Here is a 25,386-nt window from a genome sequence, read left to right as displayed (position 1 = left end):
ATATCTAATAAAAAAGATACATTTTCATCCAAAAATTGAACCAATAAATTTTTGAATACAAAAATTAATTTTGAAAAAAAAACAACTAATTTTCAAAATAAAAGTTAAATTTTCAAATAAAGAGATGATTTTTCATATAAAATTATGAATCATAATGAGATAATTAATTTTGAACAACGTAGTTCAACTTTCAAGCAAGTGGTTACATTTTCAACAAAAACGACGAATTTTCAATATAGATTAATTTCCAATGAATTAAAACTGTAACACTAAAAAAATTATTTATTAACAACGTAGTTCAACTTTGAACCAAATAGTTAAATTTTCAACCAAAAAATTGAATCCTCAACCAAATAAGATTATTTTCCACTAAACAGTTACATTTTTATCAAAAGAGATGAATTTTTTATGAAAATATGAATTTATAACCAAATTAATTTGGAAAAAAAGACAAAGTAGTTATTCATTTTATTTTTAACAAGGTATTTCACCTTTTAACGCTTAATTTTTTATAAAAAAGACGAATTTCCAACCAAAAAGTCGAATTTTCTACAGAATTTTTTAACTCGAAAATATTAAATGTTCAAAACAAAAAGTTGATTTTTTTTAAACAGGTACTTTTAAACAGTTGTACTTATAACCAAGAAGTTCATTTTCCAACCAAAAGATTAAATTTCTACAGAAACCTTGATTTATAACTCGAAAATATGAAATTTCCGAGGGGAAAAGGCGATTTAAAAAAAAGTTAAAGTTTCGACCCAAAAACATGAATTTTCTACCGAACAGTTGATTTTTCTAAGAGCAGTTAATTTTTGAATTTGAAGATGTAAAATTTTCAAGGCAAACAGTCCATTTTTTTTTTATTATTTAAGTTTTCAAACCGAAAACATGAATTTTAAACAAAAATTTTATTTTTGTATCCAAAGTGATGATTTTTCAACTAAACAGTTGAAACTTTCACCAAATTGTTCATTTTCCAACCAAAAAGGCGAAATTTCAAGAAAAGAGTTGAATTTTGGAAATGTTCCAGCAAAGAAAATCAAGCAAATTGTTAAATTTTCAAGCAAAAAAAAAGAAAACAATTTTCTATCAAACAGATGATTTTTCAACTCAAAAATATAAAATTTGTAAGGCGAAAAGAGTTGCATTTTTACCCAAGAGAAATTTTCCAGTGAAAAAAAATCAAATAAATTGTTAAATTTTCAAAACCAGAACGATGAACTTTCTACAGAACAGTTGATTTTTTAATTCGAAATATGAAATTTTCAAGTTAAATGCGATAAAAAAAAAAGTTATGTTTTTTACCCAAAAACATGAATTTTCAACAAAAAAGTTGATTTTCAACCATGAAGTTTCATTTTCTATAAAAAAAGACGATTTACCAAATAAATAGTTAACCTTTAACCAAGTAGTTCAATATCCAACGAAAAAGGCGAAATTTCAACAAAAGAGTAGAACTTTGTGTAAGAGAAATTTTCCAGTAAAAAAATCAAAGAAATTTTTTTATTTTAAAAGTCAAAAAGACTAATTTTTCAGAGAGCAGTTGATTTTTAACTCGAAAATATGAATTTTTAAAGGTAAAAGCTGATTTTTTTTAAGAGTTAAATTTTCCACCCAAAAAAGTCAAGTTAAAAACAAAATTGCAACCCAACAGATGACTTTTCAACTAAAATAATTAATATAAAAACAAGAAAATTAATTTTTTAACCCATAATTCAACTTTCAGTCAACAAATACGGAGTTTTAAAACAAAATTAAATTCTCCAGCAAAACAGATTAATATTCAAGCAGTTTCATTTTTAATCAAAAGTGATCAGATTTTTTCGGAAATAGATGAATTTCAACCAAATTTTAGTTTTGATCCAAAAAAGATGAAGTCTTAACAACCTAGTTCAAATTTGAACCAAGTAGTTTAATTTTGAGCAAAAAAAACGAACTTAAAAAAAATGTAAATATTCAATCAAAGCAGATTATTTCTCAACCAAAAAAATTAATAAATTTCGGAAAAAATAGATGAACTTTTAACCAAATTTAATTTTTAAATATTTTTGATTTAAACTGAAATAGTTGCACAAAAAAATAAAAGTGATTTTTTATAAAAATCGAAACGCACTTTGAATTTGGAAAAAATATGGAAAAAATGTGTATAGTTTAATGCTATGCGTGCGCAGATTGAAACGTTTTAAACTATAGATTCGATTCCAGTTGCTCATTGGCGTTCGTCCTTGTAGGTCGTGCAAGTTCCAAAGTCTGGAATCAAAATTAATTTCTTGTCAATCAATTCAGTGCTGCATTTGTGCTTGTTAAATTAAAAAAAAAAACGTGCCAATATGGGAAGCGAGAAGAAAGTGCCAAACGGCATCAAATTTCTTATCGGCGGGACTTCGGGGTTAGTAAAAAGCTCATAATTTATAATCTGCAATCGGAATATTTCACGTATTATGCAAGTCCCTCCAAGATATGAGCGTTGAAATCTGAATATCAGAAAAGCTCCACGTCTTGATTTTGTAATAGATTTCTAAAAATATTTACCGAAAATTGAAATCTAACCTTGCTATTATACAAAAGTGCAATTAAATGCGAATATTTGCCTGTCATTGTAACCGCGCTGCTTTTTTAAAACAAAGTGAAATCGGAAAGTGAAATTATTTGGTTATTGAACTTGCGACCTTGTGTGCAACAATTGATTCTACTTAAGAGTTTTCCTGATTGCTATTTACATTAATTCTCATCGTATTTTTCGCTAGAGTCAGCTATAATTTTATTATAATCTTGCCGAAAAATGTGGGTCAAGGCCGCGCAAAAAAAAAGATAAATAAACAGATTACGCAATTTCCTGCCTCGGCGTTAATGGCTTGAATGAACTGCCGAAGGAAATAACTTTTTACCATGCTTTTTACTTCACAATTATGATCCTGGTATGGCTTATGTATTCTATTTTTTAATTTCGGATTCGCTCGTGACACGAGGTGTGTCGCTTATGATGTAATATTTTGATTATATATCATTAGATTTCGCGGAAAAACACTTAGATTTGTATTTGACAGCTTTCTACCCGCGCGATCGCAACCGTCGCATCTGTTCTTATTTTAGCCGGTAGTGACAGTCAAGGCCACCTTGCCATGTGATATTTGCCATTTGTTTTCGAAAGTTCATTTCACTCCTTGAATCAGAATGCAAAAGGCATTATGGCATTCTGAATACTAAAAATAGTTCTCCATTGTTATGCGAATATCTAATTTTTTCCCTGGTTTATAAAAAGATTTTTAAAAAAAGTGTAATTATAAATTTTAATTCCTTTATTTATTACTATGTATTTATTAACTATGCAAAAATGGTATATAAATAATAGATGCACAGTAAATTGGAAAGAATAAATAACCATAAATACATGTATCAAGTTCATATTGCTAAAGATTTCACATATTTAGCCAATATTGTCAATAGATTTAAAAGATTTCAATAATTTCAGAAAAATTTGACTGATTTCCTAAAGAATTAAAAAAAATATATATAAATTTTTGTTATGATTTCCCAAAGATTTGAAAGGTTTGGACAAAATTCTAGACAGATTAAAAATATTTCACAAAGATTTGAGTGATTTCCCAAAAATTTCACAATATTTTGAATGATTTCATAAAGATTTCGCAATAATTTCAAATATTTCGGAAAGATTTTGGATAAATTTAAAAGATTTCACAAAGACTTCAATTATTTCAAAAAGATTTTGGGTTGATTTCAAATATTGCGTAAAGATTTCCATTATAGCCTACATATTTTACAAACATTTCACTAAGACTTCAATGATTTTCCAAAAGTTTCACACAAATTTGAGTGATTTCGTAAAGATTTAAAAAATTGCACAAATATCTCGCAAATCTATCCGATAGATTAAAAAGATTTCACAAAGACTTGAATTATTTCACAACAAATTCCGTTAGATTTCGAATAGTGCTAAAAAATATTATGATTTCCCAAAGATTTCAAATATTTCGCAAAGATTTCAATTATTTGCCAAACATTTCAATCATTTTATAAATATCACCAATTATTTTGAATATGTCTCAAAGATTTTCAAAGTTTTCAGAAAGATTTCACAAAGATTTCAAAAGAATTTGAATGATTTCCTAAATATTTTGTAAAGATCTCAATTATTTACCAAGATTTCAAAGATTACACCGAGATTTTAATGATTTACCAAAGGTATCCGAAAGATTTCAATAATTTCGCAAATATTGCAAATGTTAAAAAATTTCACAAAGATTTCAATAATTTCGCAATAATTTGATTGATTATCTAAAGAATTTAAAAAATATATATCTATTTCGCAAAGATATCGGATTTAAAAGATTTCACAAAGACTTAAATTGTTTCACAAAAATTTCCGTTAGATTTCAAAGAGTGCTAAATTTTTGTTATGATTTTCCAAAAATTCTAAAGGTTTGGAATAAATTCTAGATAGATGAAAAATATTTCACAAAGATTTGAATGATTTCCCAAAGATTTCACAATAATTTCAAATATTTCGCAAAGATTTTAGATAAATTTAAAAGATTTCACAAAGACTTCAATTATTTAAAAAATATTTCACTAAACCTTTAATGATTTTCCAAAAATTTGACTGATATCCTAAAGATTAAAAAAATTTCACAAATATTTCGCAAATCTATCCGATAGATTAAAAAGATTTCACAAAGACTTCAATTATTTCACAAAGACTTTAATTATTTCACTAAAAATTCCGTTAGATTTCCAATAGTGCCAAAAAATAATATGATTTCCCAAAGATTTCAAATATTTCGCAAAGATTTTAATTATTTCCCAAACATTTCAATAATTTTGCAAATATTACCAAATATTTCTTATTTGCCGCAAAGATTTCAATTATTTAGTAAAGATTTAAATATGTTTAAAAGATTTCACAAATACTTTAATTATTTCACAAAGATTTCAAAGGTTGCATAGAGATTTTAATGATTTACCAAAGATTTCCCAAAGATTTCCCAAAGATTTCAATAATTTCACAAATATTACAAATGTTAAAAATATTTCGCAATGAGGTCAATGATTTCTTAAAGATTTCACAAAGATTTCAATGATTTCACAAATATTAGTAAACATTCCGAAAATTAAAAAAATTTCACAAAGATTTCAGTAATTTCACAATAATTTGACTGATTATCTAAAGAATTAAAAAAATATATATCAATTTCGCAAAGATATCGGATTTAAAAGATTTCAGAAAGACTTAAATTATTTCACAAAAATTTCCGTTAGATTTAAAAGAGTGCTAAATTTTTGTTATGATTTCCCAAAAATTTGAAAGGTTTGGAATAAATTCTAGATAGATGTAAAATATTTCACAAAGATTTGAATGATTTCCCAACGATTTTACAATAATTTCAAATATTTCGCAAAGATTTTGGATAAATTAAAAAAAATTCACAAAGACTTCAATTATTTTCAGAATATTTCACTAAGCCTTCAATGATTTTCCAAAAATTTCAAAAAAAATTGACTGATTTTCTAAAGATTAAAACAATTTCAAAAATATTTCGCAAATCTATCCGATAGATTAAAAAAATTTCACAAAGATTTCAATAATTTCACAATAATTTGATTGATTTTCTAAAGAATTAAAAAAATATATATCTATTTCGCAAAGATATCGGATGTATTTAAAAGATTTCACAAAGATTTAAATTATTTCACAAAGATTTCCGTTATATTTAAAAGAGTGCTAAATTTTTGTTATGATTTCCCAAAAATTTGAAAGGTTTGGAATAAATTCTAGATAGATGTAAAATATTTCACACAGATTCGAATGATTTCCCAAAGATTTTACAATAATTTCAAATATTTCGCAAAGATTTTGGATAAATTAAAAAAATTTCACAAAGACTTCAATTATTTTCAGAATATTTCACTAAGCCTTCAATGATTTTCAAAAAATTTCAAAAAAAATTGACTGATTTTCTAAAGATTAAAAAAATTTCAAAAATATTTCGCAAATCTATCCGATAGATTAAAAAGATTTCACAAAGACTTCAAGTATTTCACAAAGACTTTAATTATTTCACTAAAAATTCCGTTAGATTTCCAATAATGCCAAAAAATATTATGATTTCCCGAAGATTTCAAATATTTCGCAAAGATATTAATTATTTCCCAAACATTTCAATAATTTTGCAAATATTACAAATGTTAAAAATATTTCGCAATGAGGTCAATGATTTCTTAAAGATTTCACAAAGATTTCAATGATTTCACAAATATTATCAAATATTTCGAAGATTTAAAAAAATTCACAAAGACCTAGAACCTAAAAGATCAATAATTTTCATGCAAAAAGAAATCTTTTAAAATTGTTTTTAAACCGTTTTGGAACAGCCATCCAGAATTTTATGAGGAATTTCATAAATTCCGTTATCCATTTCAGAAGGGGAGGGAGGGCTTCAAGTCGAAAACCTCGGGTGATAATAGTCGAGAGGGGTCAGTGAAAGCAACGCTAGAACTCAGATAAGGGATCGTACTTAAATTGCGGTTTGTTACGGAAGGTGGCGAACGCGTCTTTTATTCATGTACGTAATTTTTGGAGATTCGTAAATGAAACAAATAACTTACATTCATTGCACGGAAATCTATTATGAATTTAACTTTAAGCGCCAAAGATACCTGTTGAGTGAAAAATGAACCTATCTAACAACAATTTTAAAAAAGTCAGGGAATTTTATTATTCAGTAAAAATTAAGGGCCTAAAAAACAGACTTACAAAAGTCACAGAATTCCTATAACTTTCAATAGCTGTGAAGCAAAATCAATTTTTCAATTTTAAATTGCTTGATTCTGTTTATGTAATATTTTGGGTCAAAAATATTACAAGTAGAAAATCAACTTGTTTAAAATTCATATTCTGATCTTGAAAAGTGAACTAAACTTTTTTTTAAATAAAATTTTAACAGTTTTTTTCTGTTTTGAAAATTTATCTTTTTAATTAAAAAATTCATATATAATTTAGTAGCAACTGTATCATCGTTAGATATAAATGCAACTGTTTGGTTAAAAATTCAAAACTTTTGTTAAAAGGTCATCCTTTTTGGCTAGAAATTCAACTGTTTTGTTGAAAAATCAATTACTTTGTAGAAAATTTACTTCTTATTTAAAACTCATACTTGGATGTTCAAAAGTCAAATAAAAATCTTTTTTGGTTAAAAATTCAACTTTTTTTTTTTAATTTGTGTTTTTATTTAAAAAATTCATCTATTTTAGTATAAACTGCATCTTTTAGGGATAAAAATGCAACGGTTCGGTTAAAAATCCAAAAATTTGGTTGAAAAGTCATCTTTTTCGGTTAAAAATTCAACAATTTTTTTGAAAATTTACTTGTTTAATATTCATATTTTGGTGTTTAAAAGTCTACTGAAATCTTGTTAAGTTTATTTTAAATTTGTTTTGTTGATTAAGAAATTGTTTTGTTTTAGTAGAAATTTTATCTTTCTTTGATAAAAATGAAACTTCTTGGTTGAAAATTCAACTATTTCATAGAAAATTGACTTAGTTTTTAAAATTCATATGTTGGTCTTGAAAATTCAAATTAATACCTTTTTTGGATAAAAATTCAACTATTTTTTTTTTAAATTTGTGTTCTTATTTAAAAAATTCATATATTTGAGTAGAAACTGCATCTTTTTTAGGTAAAAATGCAACTGTTAGGTTAAAAATTCAATAATTTTGGTAAAAAGTCCTCCTTTTCGGTTGGAAATTCAACTATTTAAAAAAATGTACTTGCTTAAAATTCATATTGTGGTGTTGAAAAGTCAACTGAAATCTTATTTAGGTAAAAATTCAGCTTTTTAAAATTTTTCTTTTTTGATTTGAAAATTAATCTGTTTTAGTAGAAATTTCTTCTTTCTGGGATAAAAATGCAACTTTTTATTCAAATATATTTATAGGAAACTTACTTCTTGTTTAAAACTCATATTTCAATCTTGAAAATTGAAACTAAAATCATTTTTGTACGAAAATGTAAACACATTTGTTGAAAATTTGTCTTTTCGATTTAAAAATGTATGTTATAGTAAAAATTTCATCTTTCTTGGTTGAAAATTAATCTTCTCTGTTGAAGGATTCAATTATTTTATTTGAAGCGCTTTGTTAAGAAATCATTTTTTTGTGGAAGATTCATATTTTTAATTGAAAATTCATCTGTTTGTAATTTTTTTTCTTTCATGGCTGAAAAATCTTTATTTGTGGAAAATTCGTCTGTTTGGTTCGCAAAATTAATTTAAACAAATAAATTTTCACCTTTTTTGCTTGAAATGTCAACTTTGATATTTTTTGAAGAATTTATCTGTTTAGGTTGAAATTCAATTATTTTTCGAAAATTTATTTATTTTGTTGAAAATTAAAGTATTTTGTTAAAATGTCATCTTTTATGGTAAAAAAGTAATTTTTTGTTTAAAATAAATAAGTAAATTTGAAAGTTATTATTTTTCATTTGATTAAAATGCTATTATTTGAATTTTAATGGCAAAAAAAAATTGTTCAAAGAAAAATCTGAGAATTTTGAAAATGAAATGTTCACCTTGTAAAGCTTTATTTAAACACAAAAAATTTTGATTAGTGTCAAATCCCATATCTTATTTTTTTGAAAACTATAAATTACGTACAGCAAGCGCGGGGGGGGGGGGCAGAAATAGTTTGTTACGGTTCGTTACAGGGGCGAGGGAAGGTCATGGCGAGGACCTAAAATCGTTTGGTTAAAAAATCTAATATTTGGTTGAAAGTTGAACTAATTTGTTAAACATTCCATTTTTGTTTGAAGATTCATCTTGTTGGTTGCAAATTTAACTATTCAATTTTTAGAAAATTAATATTCTGGTTGAAAGTAATCTTTTGGGTTGAATGTTGAAAATTCATCTCTTTGGATGCAAATTTATCTATTTTGTTGAAAATTCGTTTTTTCTTTTGTTGAAAATTAATTTTTTAAAATAAAAATTTAACAATTTCATTTATGGTTTAAAATTGATCTTTTCTAGTTGAAACTTTAACTATCTGGTTGGAAATTCATGTATTTTGTTAAAAATGTGAAAAAAATTGTTGTAGAAAATTTATCCTTTTTGGTTGAGGATTTCAAATAAATTTTTTGTTTGTTTAAAATATCAAATATTACGTTTTTCGTTGAAAATTAATCTTTTTTTTTATTGAAAACTCAATTGCTTGGTTTAAGTTTAAACTACTTTTTAACAAACTGATTTTTTTGTTGATGATTCATTTAATTAGTTGAAAACTCATATTTTCGGGTCGAAAATTGAACATTTTGTAGAAAATTCATATTTTTTAGTAAAAAATTCCACGATTAAAAAAAAATGAAAGTATTTCGTTAAAAATTAACAATTTTGTTGAAAACTTATATTTTCAGTGGAAAATCCTAACTATTTCGTTAAAAATTAAATCATTTTTATGAAAAATTAACGTTACCATAAAATTTGTTGTTAAAAATCACATTTTTGAGACAAATATTCAACTGTTTTATAGATAATTCATCTTTTTGGTTCCAAAATGCAACAATATTGCTGGAAATTGACGTATTTTGTTGAGAATTTGTCTTTTAAGGTGAAAAATTAAACTTCTTGGTGAAAAATTCATCTTTTTGGTTAAAAGTTTTTCAACAAATAAATGAACTTTTAATAAAAACATGAAATTTCAAGAAAAAGTGAAAAAGTGATATTTTGAGTAAAAAAAAAGTATTTTCAAATAAAGAACAACGAATTTTCAACCAAACGGTTAAAAACTAAAATGACGACAACAAAAATTCTTTAAAAAAAAATAAATTTACAACCAGGAACATTTATTTCTTACCAAAAATATGATTTTTTAACAATAGAGTTGAATTTTTAAAGAAATGTTGAGCCCAATAGTTAACTTGTCAACCAAATAATTGAATTTTAAAAAAATAGTTTAATTTTAAACCAAAGAAAAAGGGTTTTAAACTAAAATGATGAAACATCAACTAAACCAAATTAAGTTTTAACGAAACAGTGATAGATTGGTTAAATTTTGTTGTTGTAGAAAATTAAAATGGTTTTTAATAAAATCTTATCTTTAATTTGAAAATTGAACTATTTGGAAAAATGCAACTGTTTTTGTTGTAGGTAATCCTTTTTTTTAATTCGACCATTTGTTTGAGAATGCAACTATTTTTGGTTGAAGTTTAATTATTCGGTTTAAAAATTCAGGTATTTTGTTTGGAAGATTAACTATGGTTGTAAGTGCAATGTTTTAGTTGAGAATTTAATTGTTTTGTTGAAAATACAATATATTTCAACTTGAAACGTTTCGGCTTGGTTGAAAATTTACGTTTTTGTTTAAAAAGAACGTCTATTTTTTTCGAAAATACATGTGTCTTGTTCTACATTCTTTTTGGATTCAAAATTCCTTTTTTTTCAGAAAAGTCCATTTTTTCGTTGAAAATTCATTTTTCTGGGTTAAAAATATACTTTTTTGTTTATAATTCAATTTTGTTCTAAGTAATTCGACTTTATCGCTTGAAAATTTTAATTGTTTTATGTTTTAATAATTTTTGTTTGAAAATTCTACCTTTTGGTTGAGAGCGCAATTGTTTTTGGTTCAAGTTTCATCATTTTTGTTTCAAAATTTATCTTGGCAAGTTGAAAATTCAAACATTTAGTTAAAAACTCAATTAATTGGATTAAAAGATTTACTCTGGTTTTAAATGCAACGGTTTGGCTGAAAATAATGTCTTTTTTCAATTCGACTATTTGATTAAAAATTTATCTTTCTTGGTTGAAAATTATCATTTTTTGTCACTATTATTTATATGTCATTTTCACAAGTTTTGAAATTAGTCTTTTTAGTTAAAAGAAAAATCAATTTTACTTTAAAATTATAGTAGCATTTTACTTGCAGAAAGTTTGAACCATTAGAGGAATATTATTTTGACCTATTTTGTTTATCGCATGCTGTCAAAGCCTAATCCATTATGTATTTTTTGTCGCGTAATAATGCATTGAATTGTGTGTTTCGTTCCAAGTTCCCACTATGTTTTTTAATTTTTAAAAGTATAAAGTTATAGTATTGGATATATACTTTTTTGAATGAATTTTTTTTTTAGCATTTTCACTAATCTCAGGAAAATATTTTATTGAGAACCAGCCTTTACTTATTCCTTTTTTAAATTTTACAATTTTTCAATAAACTTATAATCAGTCAATTGCAGTTTATCCATTCACATATGTATAATTATAAACGGGTTATTAATGTATTATGTAATACTTCGAAGGATATTTAATACATGAATGGCTCCGTGTTAAGAAAAATTATACATGGAAAATCACATGTATAGAATTTTATTAATATTTAAAAAGAAAGAAAAAAATTGGACGTTCTGAAAAGTATTTAAAATAATTAAAATATTGTATGGATTTTACTCAATTATTTAAATGAAAATGTTAAACTCGAAAAAGTTATTTGTATAATTTATAAAGTTAGGGAATAAACATACAATTTTATTATTTTCTTCAAAATTCACCAATTTTGTTTTAAAAAGTCAATTTTTTGGTTAAAAATTCGTATTTTTTAGTTGAAAATTTAACTATTTGGTCGTATATTAACTTTTTTGTTGATAATCTTTATTTCCGATTTGAATATTTAACTTTTTGATAGAAAATTCGTCATTTTGGCATTAAAATTCCACATTTGTTATGAACTTTTTTCTTAATTGGCTGAGAAATCTTCCTTGGTAGAAAATTCATCTTTTTGGTTCAAAAAAATCATCTTTATCGTAGATATTTAATCTTTTTTTGGCTCAAAATGCAACTGCTTGGTTAGAAAATAATCTATTTTGATGAAGGATTTTCAACTATTTTGTTCAAAAATAAAAATTAACCTATTATTTGTAATTGCAAATGGAACTGCTTTTTTCAAAATACTTTTTTTTATGATGATTCATCATTTTAATTCAAAATTTTGTTAATGAAGATGCATTTCATCATTATAGTTGAAAATTTCGTATCTTTGTTTAAAATTCTAACTATTTTGATGCAAATCCTTTTTTTTTTGTTAAAAATTAATTTCTTTAAATTCATCTTTCTGGTTGACAATTGAATTTTTTGGTTGAAAATTGAATGATTTTGTTGAAAATTCGATTTTTATAGTTAAAAGATTTTTTTTTAACTGTAAATATAACTATTCCATTTTGGGTTGACAATTAATGTATTTTACTAAAAATTTGTCGTTTTTGTTAAAAAATTAATCTTCTTGTTTAAAAAATTATTTTTTTGGAGATTTCTTTTTATAGTTGAACATTATTTTCCTTGGTTGAAAATGCAACCTGTAAGAAAAATGTATACCAGTCAGAGAAAATATAAAATTGATCAGGGAACATTCAGGAAAATATCCCTGACTTTTTTTTAAATGTATCAAGATTATTTATATGTTTCATTTAGAATGGCAGCAACCTGTTTCGTCCAACCACTCGACTTGATAAAAAATCGAATGCAACTGAGTGGAACAAAAACATCGACAATTAGCGTAGTTTCAAATATTGTGAAGAATGAAGGCCTTTTCGCTATGTATTCGGGCTTGTCAGCTGGCCTTATGCGACAAGCTACATACACAACCACCAGACTCGGAATATATACTTGGCTCTTTGAAATTGCCTCGTGAGTAAAGTTTATTATTACACACATTCCCCAGATATTAATATTATAAATTGTAAGGTAAACATTAAATGAAAAATGCCTTCTTTAAGGAATTTTTCTTGATTTTTTTTCGGAACGAATAGCGCGATCTAAAAAAGGCCATGTTTGTACCGAAATTTCGGCATTTCTTCGGTACATATAGACACTCCCTTAAATTGAAGCATACGTTTAAAGATGGAAATTTAATAGCTGTTTTTAATTTTTTTCATAGAAAGGATGGACAACCAAATTTTTTTACCAAAGCCGGTTTAGGAATGGCAGCAGGATGTGTTGGTGCATTTGTAGGAACGCCTGCGGAAGTAGCTTTAATTAGAATGACCGCTGATGGAAGATTACCTCTTGGTAATTAAGCAAAATAATTTTTTATACACTATTTTCTCACAGTTGTTTGATAATGCCACTATTTCTTTACTTTTCTTAAAAAATATTTGGTAATTTCCTCGCTAATTGGCTAAAAATTGCCTCAATGACTGAATAAAGATTGTTCAAAATGTTGAATTTTCAAACCAATATGATAAGATTTCAACAAAAGCTGAATTTTCAACCAAAAATATGAATTTTCGACTAAGCAGATTAATTTTCTACCAAAAAGAAGAATTCTCAATAATTTACATACATTTTTGACTAAAAAGTTACATTTTTAAACTAAAAAGTATGAATTAAAAGTATAAATTAAATTATAAATTAAAAGTATAAATTTAAAAAAAGGAATAGTTCAATTAAAAAAAAATTAAACGACTTTTCTAAACAGCAGTTGAATTTTCAACCTTCAAATACTCATTTTCACCAAAAAATGTAATAGTTGATATTTAAATAAAAATAGATTTTATATCAAATAAAAAACAGTCGAATACAATGAATTTGGAACAAATTCAATAAATTTTTAACTAAATACTTTGAACAATGAATGTGATTTTAGCCCAAATTTGATTTGATTAATTTTTAGATTGTTTCGAATGAGGAGGATAAATTTTCTATAGTAGTTCAAATTTCCACAATTTTGAACAAAAAATGTAATATTTAATGTTTAATAAAAAAAATATTTATTTTGTGAAAAATCTGTTTTTTGTTTGTTCAAGATCAATTTTTTAAATTGAAAATTCAATTATTCCAATTAGAAGTTCATTATTTTAGTTGAATATTTATCTTTTTGGTTTAAAATTTAACTTTTCTAGTTGAAAATTGTTTGTAAATGTATCTATTTCAAAAATATATTTTATTGAATCTAAAAATGTAACTTTTCTAATGGAATATTCCATAATTTCAGTTGAAAATTGATCTCTTTGAGTGAAAATTATTGTTTTTTTAACTCAAAATTGACTCTATTCAATTTTTTGTTGAGAATTTATGTTTTTTAGTTGAAAATTCGTGTATTTTGTTAAATATTCGTCTTTTTGGTAAAAATTCTATATTTTTGGTTGAAAATTAATTTTTTTATAATTCAACTATTTCAGTTTAAGATTCGTCAGTTTGATTGGAAATTATTTTTTTAACTGAAAATCTAATTATTACATTTTTGGTAGAAAATTAATCTTTTTTAGTTTTAGATTCAACTATATGGTTAAAAAATAATTGCTTTTTTGAAAAATTAATCTTTTTATTTAAAAATAAATTTTCATGTTTGACTATTCATATTTTTGATTAAGAATATAAGGAATCCAGTTCAATATTTACCATTTCAGTTAAAAATGTATATTTTTGGTTGAAAATTTGTCTTTTTTAGTAGAAAATTAATGTATTTTGGTGAAAATTTATATTTTTTAGTAGAAATTAATCTTCCTGGTGAAACATTCCACTTTCTCGGGTTAAGATTGATAATTTTAGTTGAAAATAAACCTTTTTTATTTCAAAATTCAACTACTTAGTTGAAAATTCATATTTTTGGTGGACAATTTATCTTTTTTTAGTTGAAAATTCCTATTTGTTGGTAGAAATTAATTTTCTTCGTTGAAAATTCACTTTTTTAGTTAAAAGTTCAACTATTTGTTTGGAAATTCATGTATTTTGTTAAAAAATGGTATTTATTTGTAGAGAATTAACCTTCTTGTTTAAAAATTAATTTTTGTTGTTGTAAAATAGTGTTTTTAGTTGAAAATTCACTTTTTAGTTTAAGATTCTTAAATTCCACTTTAAATTTCATCATTTTAGATGAAAACTTATCACTTTGATTGAAATTTGTGTTGTGAAATCTAATTTATTTGACTGAAAATTTAACTATTTTATATTTGGTTTAAAAATTGAACTTTTTTAGTTCAAAATCCAACTATTCATTTAAAAATTTAACTATTTGATTAAAAATTCATTTATCTTGTAGAAAATGCAATAATTTTACGTGACAAGTTAGGAATTTTAAATAAATAATGCAAAACTATGAAAAATTATTCCTGGAACAAATCTGGAATTGTCAGCGAATTTTTTTTTCATGATTTAAATAGGCACCCTGAAAGGATTTCAAAGCTTTAGAGTATTTTTTAAATATTCGAAAGGATTTCATTTTCCTTATACAAAACGTATATTGTAGACCAGATTAATAAAATAGTTGACCTCTCGATTTAATGCTTAAAAAATTGCATGACACTATTTTGCTACTATTGACGCTATTTTAAATTTATCAGATAAGTCAAGTCTTGTGTAGCAAATTGCTAATTTTTATTTTTAAATCGGTGAAATATTTCTCAAAATGAGTTATATTTATATAGCTGAAAGGCGCAATTACAAGAACGTCTTCCATGCACTCTTCCGAATTACAAAGGAGGAAGGAATCCTAACGTTATGGCGCGGAGCAATTCCCACAATGGGAAGAGCAATGGTAGTAAATGCTGCTCAATTAGCATCTTATTCCCAAGCCAAAGAAGCTCTTCTCGACACTGGTATGTGAAAAATGCTCTATCGATTATTTAATTCAAGAAAAATCGATTCTTAAATATTTGTCTTAATTTATTTAATAGGATATTTCAAAGAGAATATAACTCTACATTTCGTTGCCTCTATGATTTCTGGTTTAGTGACTACTGCCGCTTCGATGCCTGTCGACATCGCCAAAACGAGGTAAATTAATAATTTGAAAAATGATGGAAAAAAAATTTCAAAAGTAAATTACAAGTTCTTGAAATATAGTAGCAGTAAATAAGGATTTCAAAATCCATTAATAAAAAAATTCTTAATATTAGGATTAAAAAATTGTTTGCAACAACAATTAATAATTTTCATTTGAAAGTGATCAAAATCAAGCTATTTTAGATTAGGCAAAGTTGTGAAAAAAGGACATTATTTTAAACGAAATGATAAGGAATTGAAATTAAAAAATAGGATAATTTCAAAACGTTGAAAATGAAATATTTTTAGATCAGAATTTTTGAAAATTGAATCATTTAAAATTTAAAGGAATTGAAATTGTATTATTATTAGTAAAAGTGTTCAAAATTAAATAATTTAAAACTTTTGAGTTTAAATAATTTTTAATTTGAAGCGTTCATAATTTGACAATTTCACATTTAAAATTAAATTGAATGTTTCAAAGACAAAACTTCTGAAATTCTAGTTTTTTTAAAATTGGTCTTTTAAAGAAAAATATAATTCACTGTCATTTACACGATTTTAAATGGAAACTTTTTTCATTATAATCCTTTAAAATTTAATTATTATTTTTAAAAACGTTCAAAATATAAAATGATTTTAAAGGTAAAACTTAAAAAATGAACAAATGTGTACTACAGAACGACGAAAATAGAACGATTCCGAACTTCAATTAAAACTTTAAAAATGTTTAGTGACAAAGAATTATGATAATAACACATTTTTATACTCAAACCCTTGAATATTTCAATTATTTTAAGTTAATTTAAATTATTTAAAAATTCAAAATTTCAAAATTGTTAGTTATGCTTGTAAGAATTTCAATTTCAGATAGCTTAGGTTTGATCTTTTTATTTTATTTTAAAGGAACAACTTTTAAATTTCAAAACGTTTAATTTTTTAATTTCAATTTAGAATTATTATTCATTTTTCAAAAATTTTCAATCATTTTAAATATGTGTTTTCTTAAATCAATAACTAAAAATCGGAAAATTTTATTATATTACAAAGAAAATTAAAATTAAATAAAAAGAATAACAAAAAATATTTCTATCATCCTAACTATTAAAATGGTGAAATTCTAAATTTTAATTTGAAATTGTTTTTTTTTCAAGTTGTGTTTTGACGTTTTAAATATTTTAGAACATTTTCAAAATTTGAAAACTAGTTCAATTTTCAAATGCCTGATTCTAAAATCTTGTCACTTGTTATGCTTGGCTTTGAGAATTTATTGTCTTAATTTTTCAATGTTTTGATTATTCTGGAGACATTTATTTTTAAAATATTTAGTTGCAATTTTGTTTAAATTCGTCATTTTTCGTAGAAAATTGATCTTCTTGGTTGGAAATTCAATTGTTTGTTTTGCTAGGTTCTTGATTTTAGTTAAAAATTTATTTTTTGGGTTGAAAAATTAAACAATTTGGTGAAAAATTAAATTTTTAACTGAACTTTCAACTATTCCATTTTTTTGTTGAAAATTTATTTTTCTTTAGTTTAAATATAATGTATTTTGATGAAAATAATCAGTTTGGTTGAAAATTTAACTATTTGGTTGGAAAGTATTTTGTATTTTATTTTGTATTAAAATTATTTCTTTCGAAAAATCGAAAATTTAAATTTTGATCGCACAAAAAATAATGAAAAATTCAAATTCAAATGAAAAATTCAAAAAAAAAAAAAAATGATCCAAAAAAAGATCTACAAATTTCATTTAGTATTCATGTATTTTTGTTGAAAATTTATATTTTTTTGGTTGAAAATTTATTTTTCTGTTTAAGGATTCCTCATTTTAGTTAAAAATTTATTTAATTAGTTAAAGATTGAAAGAATTTTTTAAGCATTCCATTTTTTGTTTAAATTAGATCTTTTTTTAGTAGAAAATTTATCTTTTTTATTTGATAGTTAATTTTTTATTGAAGATTGATCACTATAGTTGAAGATTAATTTCTTCAGTTAAAAATTTAACTGTTTTGTTGAAAATAAGTTCTTTATGCTAAAAAATTATTATTTTTTTTTACTATAAATATAACTATTCCATTTTGGTTTGAAAATTTATCTTTTCTGGTTGAAAATTCATTTTTCTACTTAAAGATTCCTCATTTTAGTCAAAAATTCATTCCTTTGATAAAAAAATGAAATAGTTTCTTAACTCAACATTTAACTATACCATTTTTGGTTGAAAATTTATCTTTTTCATTTGATAATTCATTTTTTTTTATTATAGTATCATTATAGTTGAAAATTAATTACTTCGATTAAAAATGTAACTACTTGGTTGAAAATTGATTTTCCTGATCAAAGATTTATAATTTAGTTAAAAATTTATTTATTTTTTTTTAAAGATTGAACTATTTTTTTGGATAAAGATTTCTCATTCTAGTTAAACATTAATTTCTTTGGTTAAATATTGAACTAATTTTTTAACTAAACATTCAAATATTTCATTGTTGTTGAGAATGAATTAATTTGGTTATAAGTTTAACTATTTTGTTAAAAATTAGTTTATTTTTAGGTTGAAAAAAAATGTTTCTAAATGACAATATGTTCCTTTTTTGGTTCAAAATTGATATTTTTAATTTGATAATTCATTTTTCTTTTCAAGGTTCATCATTATAATTAAAATTAATTTCTTCTGTTAAAAATGTTACTATTTTGTTAAAAATTAAATTTTTTTACTATAAATATAACTATTCAATTTTCTGTTAAAAATGTATCCTTTTAGATGACAATTCATTTTTCTGGTTGAAGATTCGTCATTTTAGTTAAAAATTCATTTATTTGGTTAAAGATTAAACTAATTTTTTAATTAAACATTCAAGTGTTACAATTTTAGTTTAAAATTGTTCTTTTTATTTTAAAATTCATGTATTTTTAGAAAATTAATTTCTTAGATTAACAATTTAACTATTTTGTTGAAATTTCATTCTTTATGGTGAAAAGTTCACTTTTTTTACTAAAAATATAACTATTCCATGTTGGGTTGCAAATTTATCTTTTTAGTTATAAATTCATGTATTTTGTTGAAAATTAATTAATTTCGTTAAAAATTGAACTAGTTTGTTAAATTTTTCGTTTGAAAGTTAACATTTTTTATTTGATCATCCTTTTTTTTATTGTAGATTTATCATTGCAGTTAAAATTAAATTCTTCTATTGAAAATTCATCTTTGTTTGATTGAAAATTCGTTTCTCTAGTTAAAGATTGAACTAGTTTTTAACTAAACATTTAACTGTTTCATTTTTTTCCTTAGAAAATTGATGTTTTTGGTAGAAAATTAACCTTTTTTCTTGAAAAATAATTTTTTTTTGGTTACAGATTCCTCATATGAGTTGAAAATTAATTTCTTTAGTTAAAAATTGAACTATTTTGTTGAAATATCATGTATTGGTTTATAATTCATCTTTTTGGTATAAAATTAATCTTATTGGTTGAAAACTTATCTCTTTGGTTGAACATTAATTTCAACGGTCAGGCTATTTGAAAAAAAAAAGATCAGAGAAAGTTAGAGAATTTCGAAATTATTATTTCGTAGCAGCTCTATTTTTTAAATAAATATTTAATAGTAATAAATAATTGATCTTTTTTCCTTTTTAGAATTCAAAATATGAAAACGATAGATGGCAAGCCAGAATTCAAGGGCACAATTGACGTCTTAACCAAAGTCGTACGAAACGAAGGGCCTTTTGCTTTATGGAAAGGATTCTTTCCCTATTATGCTAGATTGGGACCACATACTGTCCTAACATTTATCTTCCTCGAGCAAATGATGACTGCCTATAAACAAAACTTTTCATGATAAGCGCACGTGAATTAATCACCTTCCTAGTGCTAATTCTGCAGTCAAATTAATCCCATAGTTGTTGTGAACAACTGGATAGCGAATTGGAATTAATTTTTAACAAGAAAGTATATATTTGATAAAAATAGTAAAATTCGAAGATTCGAGATTTATTTTATTTTCTTTATGTGCCATTTAAGTCTAGGATTTCATTTGAGCCGTTTACTAGAAAAAGCACTTAGGTGGTAGTACAAAATTACCGAAGAAACTTTTCAATTGTTTTTGAAATAATCGTACAGTTTAAAACTTGTATTTTTTTGTTTGTAAAAAAAAACATTTTGAGAAGATTCTTTAACAATTTTGTGCCGAAACTTGAAACAACTTTGGCACAAAATTCCCGAAGAAACTTGTCGAAATTTTTTTTACAGACCAAAAAAGTTATATTATGGTTTTTGAAATACTTGCACAATCAAAAATCATTCCTCTTTTTGTTTGTAAAAAACATTTTTTAAATTTTCTTTGGCATTTTTGTGCCGAAACTTGAGTCAACTTCGATTTTGGAACAAAAATGCCGAAGAAACTTTTAGAAATTTTTTTTTTACAAGCTAAAAAAGATATTTTATGGTTTTAAAATATTTGCTGGATCTGAAATATTTATTTGTTTGTTTCTTCAAAACACATCTTGTGAAGCTTCTTTGGCAATGTTGAAGATTCATCAGTATAGTAGTTGAAAATTCATATCTTTGGTTAAAAATTTAACTATTTTGGTGAAAATTCTTTTTTTAATTGAAAGTTAATTTATTTAACCGCAAATTTAATTATTCCGTATTCACAACTTTTTTTGTTGAAAATTCATGCATTTTGTTAAATATTCTTTTATGGTAGAATATTAATCTTCTTGGTATAAAAATCGTTTTTTTATTTACAAATTTATTTCTTCGGTTGAAAATTAAAATATTTTGTTGAAAATTCGTTTCGTATGATTACAAATTATTATATATTTTTTAATTTTAGATATAATTAGTCCATTTTGAGTTAAAAATTCATATTTTTTAGTTGAAACTTCATATATTTTATTGAAAATAATTTTTTTTATTTGTTAAAGATTCATTTTAGTTAAAGTTAAACTATTTGGTTTAAAATTCGTTTTTTTTTTTTAATTGAAAATTCATCATTATAGTTGAAAATTCGACTTTTGTGATAGAATATTAATCTTCTTAGCGAAAGCTTAAGCTTTTTTATGGCAATACATTTCTTTGGTTAAAAATGTGACCTAGTCAAACTTAGATTTTGGTACAAAATTGCCGAAGAAACTTGTCGAAATGTTTTTTTACAAAAGAAAAAGAATATTTTATGGTTAAAAAAACTAAAGCCTGTGTTTTTTGTTTGTAAAAAAATTTTTGAGAAGTTTCTCTGGCACAAAATTGCTAAAGAAACTTTTCGAAATATTTTATTACAAACCAAAAAGTATAATTTATGGCAAAAAAAAAAAATAAAGCATATGTTTTTTGTTTGTAAAAAAACATTTTGAGAAGTTTCTTTGGCACAAAATTGCTGAAGAAACTTTTCGAAATATTTTATTACAAACCAAAAAGAATATTTTATGGTTAAAAAAACTAAAGCATGTGTTTTTTGTTTGTAAAAAAAGATTTTGAGAAGTTTCTTCGGCAATTTCGTGCCTAAACCTATGTTAACTTCGATTTTGGTACAAAATTGCTGAAGAAACTTTTCGGAATATTTGTTTACAAATCAAAAAGAATATTTTATGGTATAAAAAAACTATAGCATGTGTTTTTTTGTTTAGTTTCTTTCGTAATTTTGTGCGAAAAACTAAGTCGGTTCAGGTGGTTTTTCTAGAGAACGGCTCATTTTCAATTCAAAGGAAAATCTCGTTTTTCGCCAGAACGCATTTTTACATAAAATTGCAGATAAAATGCAAACTGCTGGGTTCTTTTTTGAACCAAACCATACATTCTTCCCGAATTAGAATGTCGTCTGGAACGACTGTAGCTATATTGTTGTTAATCGACAAAAAGAAAAGTATTTCTTCATCGTTGTGCAATTTTGATAAGTGATCATCACATATTTAATTGTAATATAAGTTCTATTTATCGTCTACTGCTTCTAACGATCTGTGAAATGTGTACAATGTCACTATTATCATTCCCTCTAGAAAACTGCTTGATAGGAAAAATTTGAAAATGTAGATACACGAGGCGTCAAATAAAAAAGCAGAGCTCTATCCTTTATTTTTTTATATATTTACGGATAAATAAAGAGATGTACGAATTTATTCTAAACATCCCTTAATTATTTCCCACTCGTTGATTCGTACAAAGATTTTTTATATAAAATTAAAAATGTAAACAGTTGGGAATTGCAGCAAAAATATACTTCCCGAAAATTCAATTGTATAAAAAGGTCTCTCATTTAAGAGAAAAATATTCATCAACATTTTTTTGTGCAAATTTATACCTAAATATTTTAAAGAACTATTGCGATTATAATAAACGCTAACAAAAAGGAATATAAAAGGGAATTCTAGAATTTCCTCAAATATTTGAACAAAGCACTCAAATTTATATTTTTTACAAAAATTTAGGCAAATAGTCTTCATAATTAAAAAAATCATCTCCTTGTTCCAAAATTTTACTACCTTGAAAATTCGACATTTGTGACTGAAATATATCTTCTTAGCGAAAATTTAATTTTTTGGTTTGGCAATTCATTTCTTTGATTAAATATTTAACTATTATATTAAAAATGTATATTTTCTAGTTGAAAATTCATGTAATTTGTTTAAAATTCGTCCTCTTAAATAGAAAATTAATCTTCTTGGTTGACAATTCATTTTTTTAGTAAAATTTCTCACGTTGGTTAAAAAATTAGTTAAAAATAGGTTAAAAAATAAAACAATTTTATACTGAAAATATAATTATTCTACTTTGGGATGAAAATTGATCTTCAGTTGAAAATTCTCATAATTTTCTGATAATTCGTCTTTTTTGTTAGAAAATAATTCTTCTCGCTTGAATATTCGTTTTTCGGTTATAAATTTAACTATTTTCTTGAAAATTCGACTTTTGTGATAGAATATAAATTTTCTTATTGAAAATTAAATCTGATGCTTTGGACATTCATTTCTTTGATTAAATATTTAACTATTATATTTAAAATTTGTTCTTTGTGGTTAAAAATAATTTTTTTTTTCAAATTCAAAATAATTATTCGAGTTTGGGTTGAAAATGTATATTTTCTAGTTAAAAATTCATGTAATTTGTTTAAAATTCGTCCTCTTAAATAGAAAATTAATCTTCTTGCTTGACAATTCATTTTTTTAGTAAAATTTCACACGTTTGTTAAAAAATTAGTTAAAAATAGGTTAAAAAAATAGAAAAATGTTATACTGAAAATATAATTATTCTACTTTGGGATGAAAATTGATCTTCAGTTGAAAATTCTTATAGTTTTCTGATAATACGTCTTTTTTGTTAGAAAATAATTCTTCTCACTTAAATATTCGTTTTTCGGTTATAAATTTAACTATTTTCTTGAAAATTCGACTTTTGTGATAGAATATAAATTTTCTTATTGAAAATTAAATTTGTTGGTTTGGAAATTAATTTTTTTTATGAAATATTTATATATTATATTAAAAATCTGTTCTTTGTGGTTAAAAATAATTGTTAAAAACTAAAAATTAAATTTTTGGTTTGGTAATTCATTTCTTTGATTAACTATTTAACTATTATATTAAAAATTTGTTCTTTGTGGTTAAAAATAATTTTTTTTTTTCAAATTCAAAATAATTATTCGAGTTTGGGTTGGAAATGTATATTTTCCAGTTAAAAATTCCTGTAATTTGTTTAAAATTCGTCCTTTTAAATAGAAAATCAATAAAAATTAATGGTGGAAAATTCGTTTTTTTCTTGTTAAAGATTTCTCATTTTAGTTAAAAATTCATTTTTTATTTAAAATTTGAATTATTTTGTCAAAAATCCGTTTTTGGATAAAAAATAATTTTTTGAATCAATTGTATAAAAAGATCTGGCATTTAATAGAAAAATATTTCTCAACATTTTTTGTGGGCAAATTTATACCTAAATGTTTTAAAGCACTATTGCGATTATAATAGACGCTAATAAAATGCAATATAAAAGGTAATTCTAAAATTTCCTCCAATATTTTAACAAATCACTCAAATTTATATTTTTTACAACAATTTAGAAGATTTTGTATTCACTGAAGGTTATACAGATTGATTTTTTAACTGAAAATATAACTTCCTTTTTGGTTCGAAAATTGATTTGGTTTTTTTTCAATTCGACTTTTTTGGTAGACAATTAATCTTTATGATTAAAAAAAAAACATCTTTTTGTTCCAAATTTTAATTATTATTTTGAAAATTCAAATTTTGTGATAGAATATTAATCTTCTTAGCGAAAATTAAATTTTTTAGTTTGGTCAACGAGTTTGGTAATTCATTTCTTTAATTAAATATTCAACTATTATGTTAAAAATGTATTCTTTGTGGTAAAAATAATTTTTTACAAATTGAAAACGATTATTCGATTTTGGGTTGAAAATTTATCTTTATTAGTTCAATAAGGAAAGCTCAATAACTTTGTTTTTATGGATAATGTTTTTAAATATACCTGAAAATCTTTTAAATTGTTTTAAATGTTGTGGAAAAACCCTGAAATATTTGAAAATATCTTATAATATTTTCACTTAATTTAATATTTATTTCTTTAAAATACTTTATTAAGAGTTTACAAATCCATAAAAATTACTGAAATTCTCGGAATTTAAAAATATTCTTTGAAAATATAATAAAACTTCAGATGACCCACAAAATTCTTTAAAAACGCATGAACCTTTTTAAACTCTCTAAAATAATTATCCATCATTTTTATTAATCATTTTATGCGAATATTCATTTGCTGGGGGAAAAATTTTAATATTTTCATGAATCAAATTGAAAATATTATTCGATTTTGGGCAGAAAATGTATATTTTTTAGTTGAAAATTCATGTAATTTGTTTGAAATTCGTCCTTTTTAGTACAAAATTAATCTTCTTGGGGTACGAAATTTATTTTGTTGTTGTTACAGATTCCTCATTTTAGTTAAAAATTCACTTTTGGTTAAAATTTGAACTATTTAATTAAAAATGTTATGCAAGTTGATTGAAAACTAATTTTTTTAATAGTTAAATATTAATATTTTATATAAAATATAAATATTTTAATATTAAATATATTACGTTAAAAATTCTTATAAATTTTTAGTCTTTTTTGTTAGAAAATAATTCTTCTCAGTTAAGGCCATTTGACGAGTGGGTCACGTGACCAGATTCCTACCTTACCGCCACTTTTTTTATTTCCCAACTTATTTTAGCACGAAGCGCCACATCGAGTGAAAAATTTGGGATAATAAAGTAGAAGAACTAAGAATGGTGGGTCTAGTCCTAAATTTGTATAATTATGAAAAAAGTTTTTTGTTTTGAATAATTTTTTTTGCTTTTTTCAACATTATTAAAAGTTAGGACCAGACCCACCTTTCTTAGTGCTTCTTATTTATTATCCTAAATTTTCAACTCGATGTGGCGCTTCGTGTGAAAATAAGTTGGGAAATACAATTTTAAAGCTTTTGAAGAATGCCTAGACTATTTAAAATAAAAATAATTTAACTTCTAATTTAAGAACTGTTAAGGGCATGTGACACAGCTAAATACCTATATTACCGACCTCACTTTTTCGGTTCACTGAATGTTTTTTTGAACCTCAGAACTTTTTTTGTAAATAAAATA

At 23.8% G+C, this 25,386-nt stretch overlaps 1 protein-coding gene across 2 annotated transcripts; it reads left to right on the top strand.

Annotated features, from left to right (window-relative positions):
• Positions 1 to 2,209: 2,209 nt before the first annotated feature.
• Positions 2,210 to 20,402, top strand: LOC117167641 (mitochondrial 2-oxoglutarate/malate carrier protein-like). Of its 2 annotated transcripts, none has more exons than XM_033352716.1 (6): positions 2,210 to 2,389; positions 12,468 to 12,683; positions 12,934 to 13,064; positions 15,422 to 15,592; positions 15,671 to 15,770; positions 19,392 to 20,402. In XM_033352716.1, exons 1-6 carry the CDS (start codon positions 2,331 to 2,333, stop codon positions 19,591 to 19,593), a joined length of 879 nt encoding a protein of 292 aa, XP_033208607.1. In that variant the 5' UTR covers positions 2,210 to 2,330; the 3' UTR covers positions 19,594 to 20,402. The 2 variants fall into 2 exon arrangements, with proteins under 2 accessions (XP_033208607.1, XP_033208608.1); XM_033352717.1 differs by lacking the exon at positions 2,210 to 2,389 and adding an exon at positions 6,493 to 6,581.
• The last annotated feature ends 4,984 nt before the right edge of the window (positions 20,403 to 25,386 follow it).

This window comes from Belonocnema kinseyi, chromosome 2, assembly GCF_010883055.1.
Source record: "Belonocnema kinseyi isolate 2016_QV_RU_SX_M_011 chromosome 2, B_treatae_v1, whole genome shotgun sequence".
NCBI lineage: Eukaryota > Metazoa > Arthropoda > Insecta > Hymenoptera > Cynipidae > Belonocnema > Belonocnema kinseyi.
Note: the sequence above shows the minus strand (reverse complement) of the source record. Positions and strands in the feature narration are given on the sequence as shown.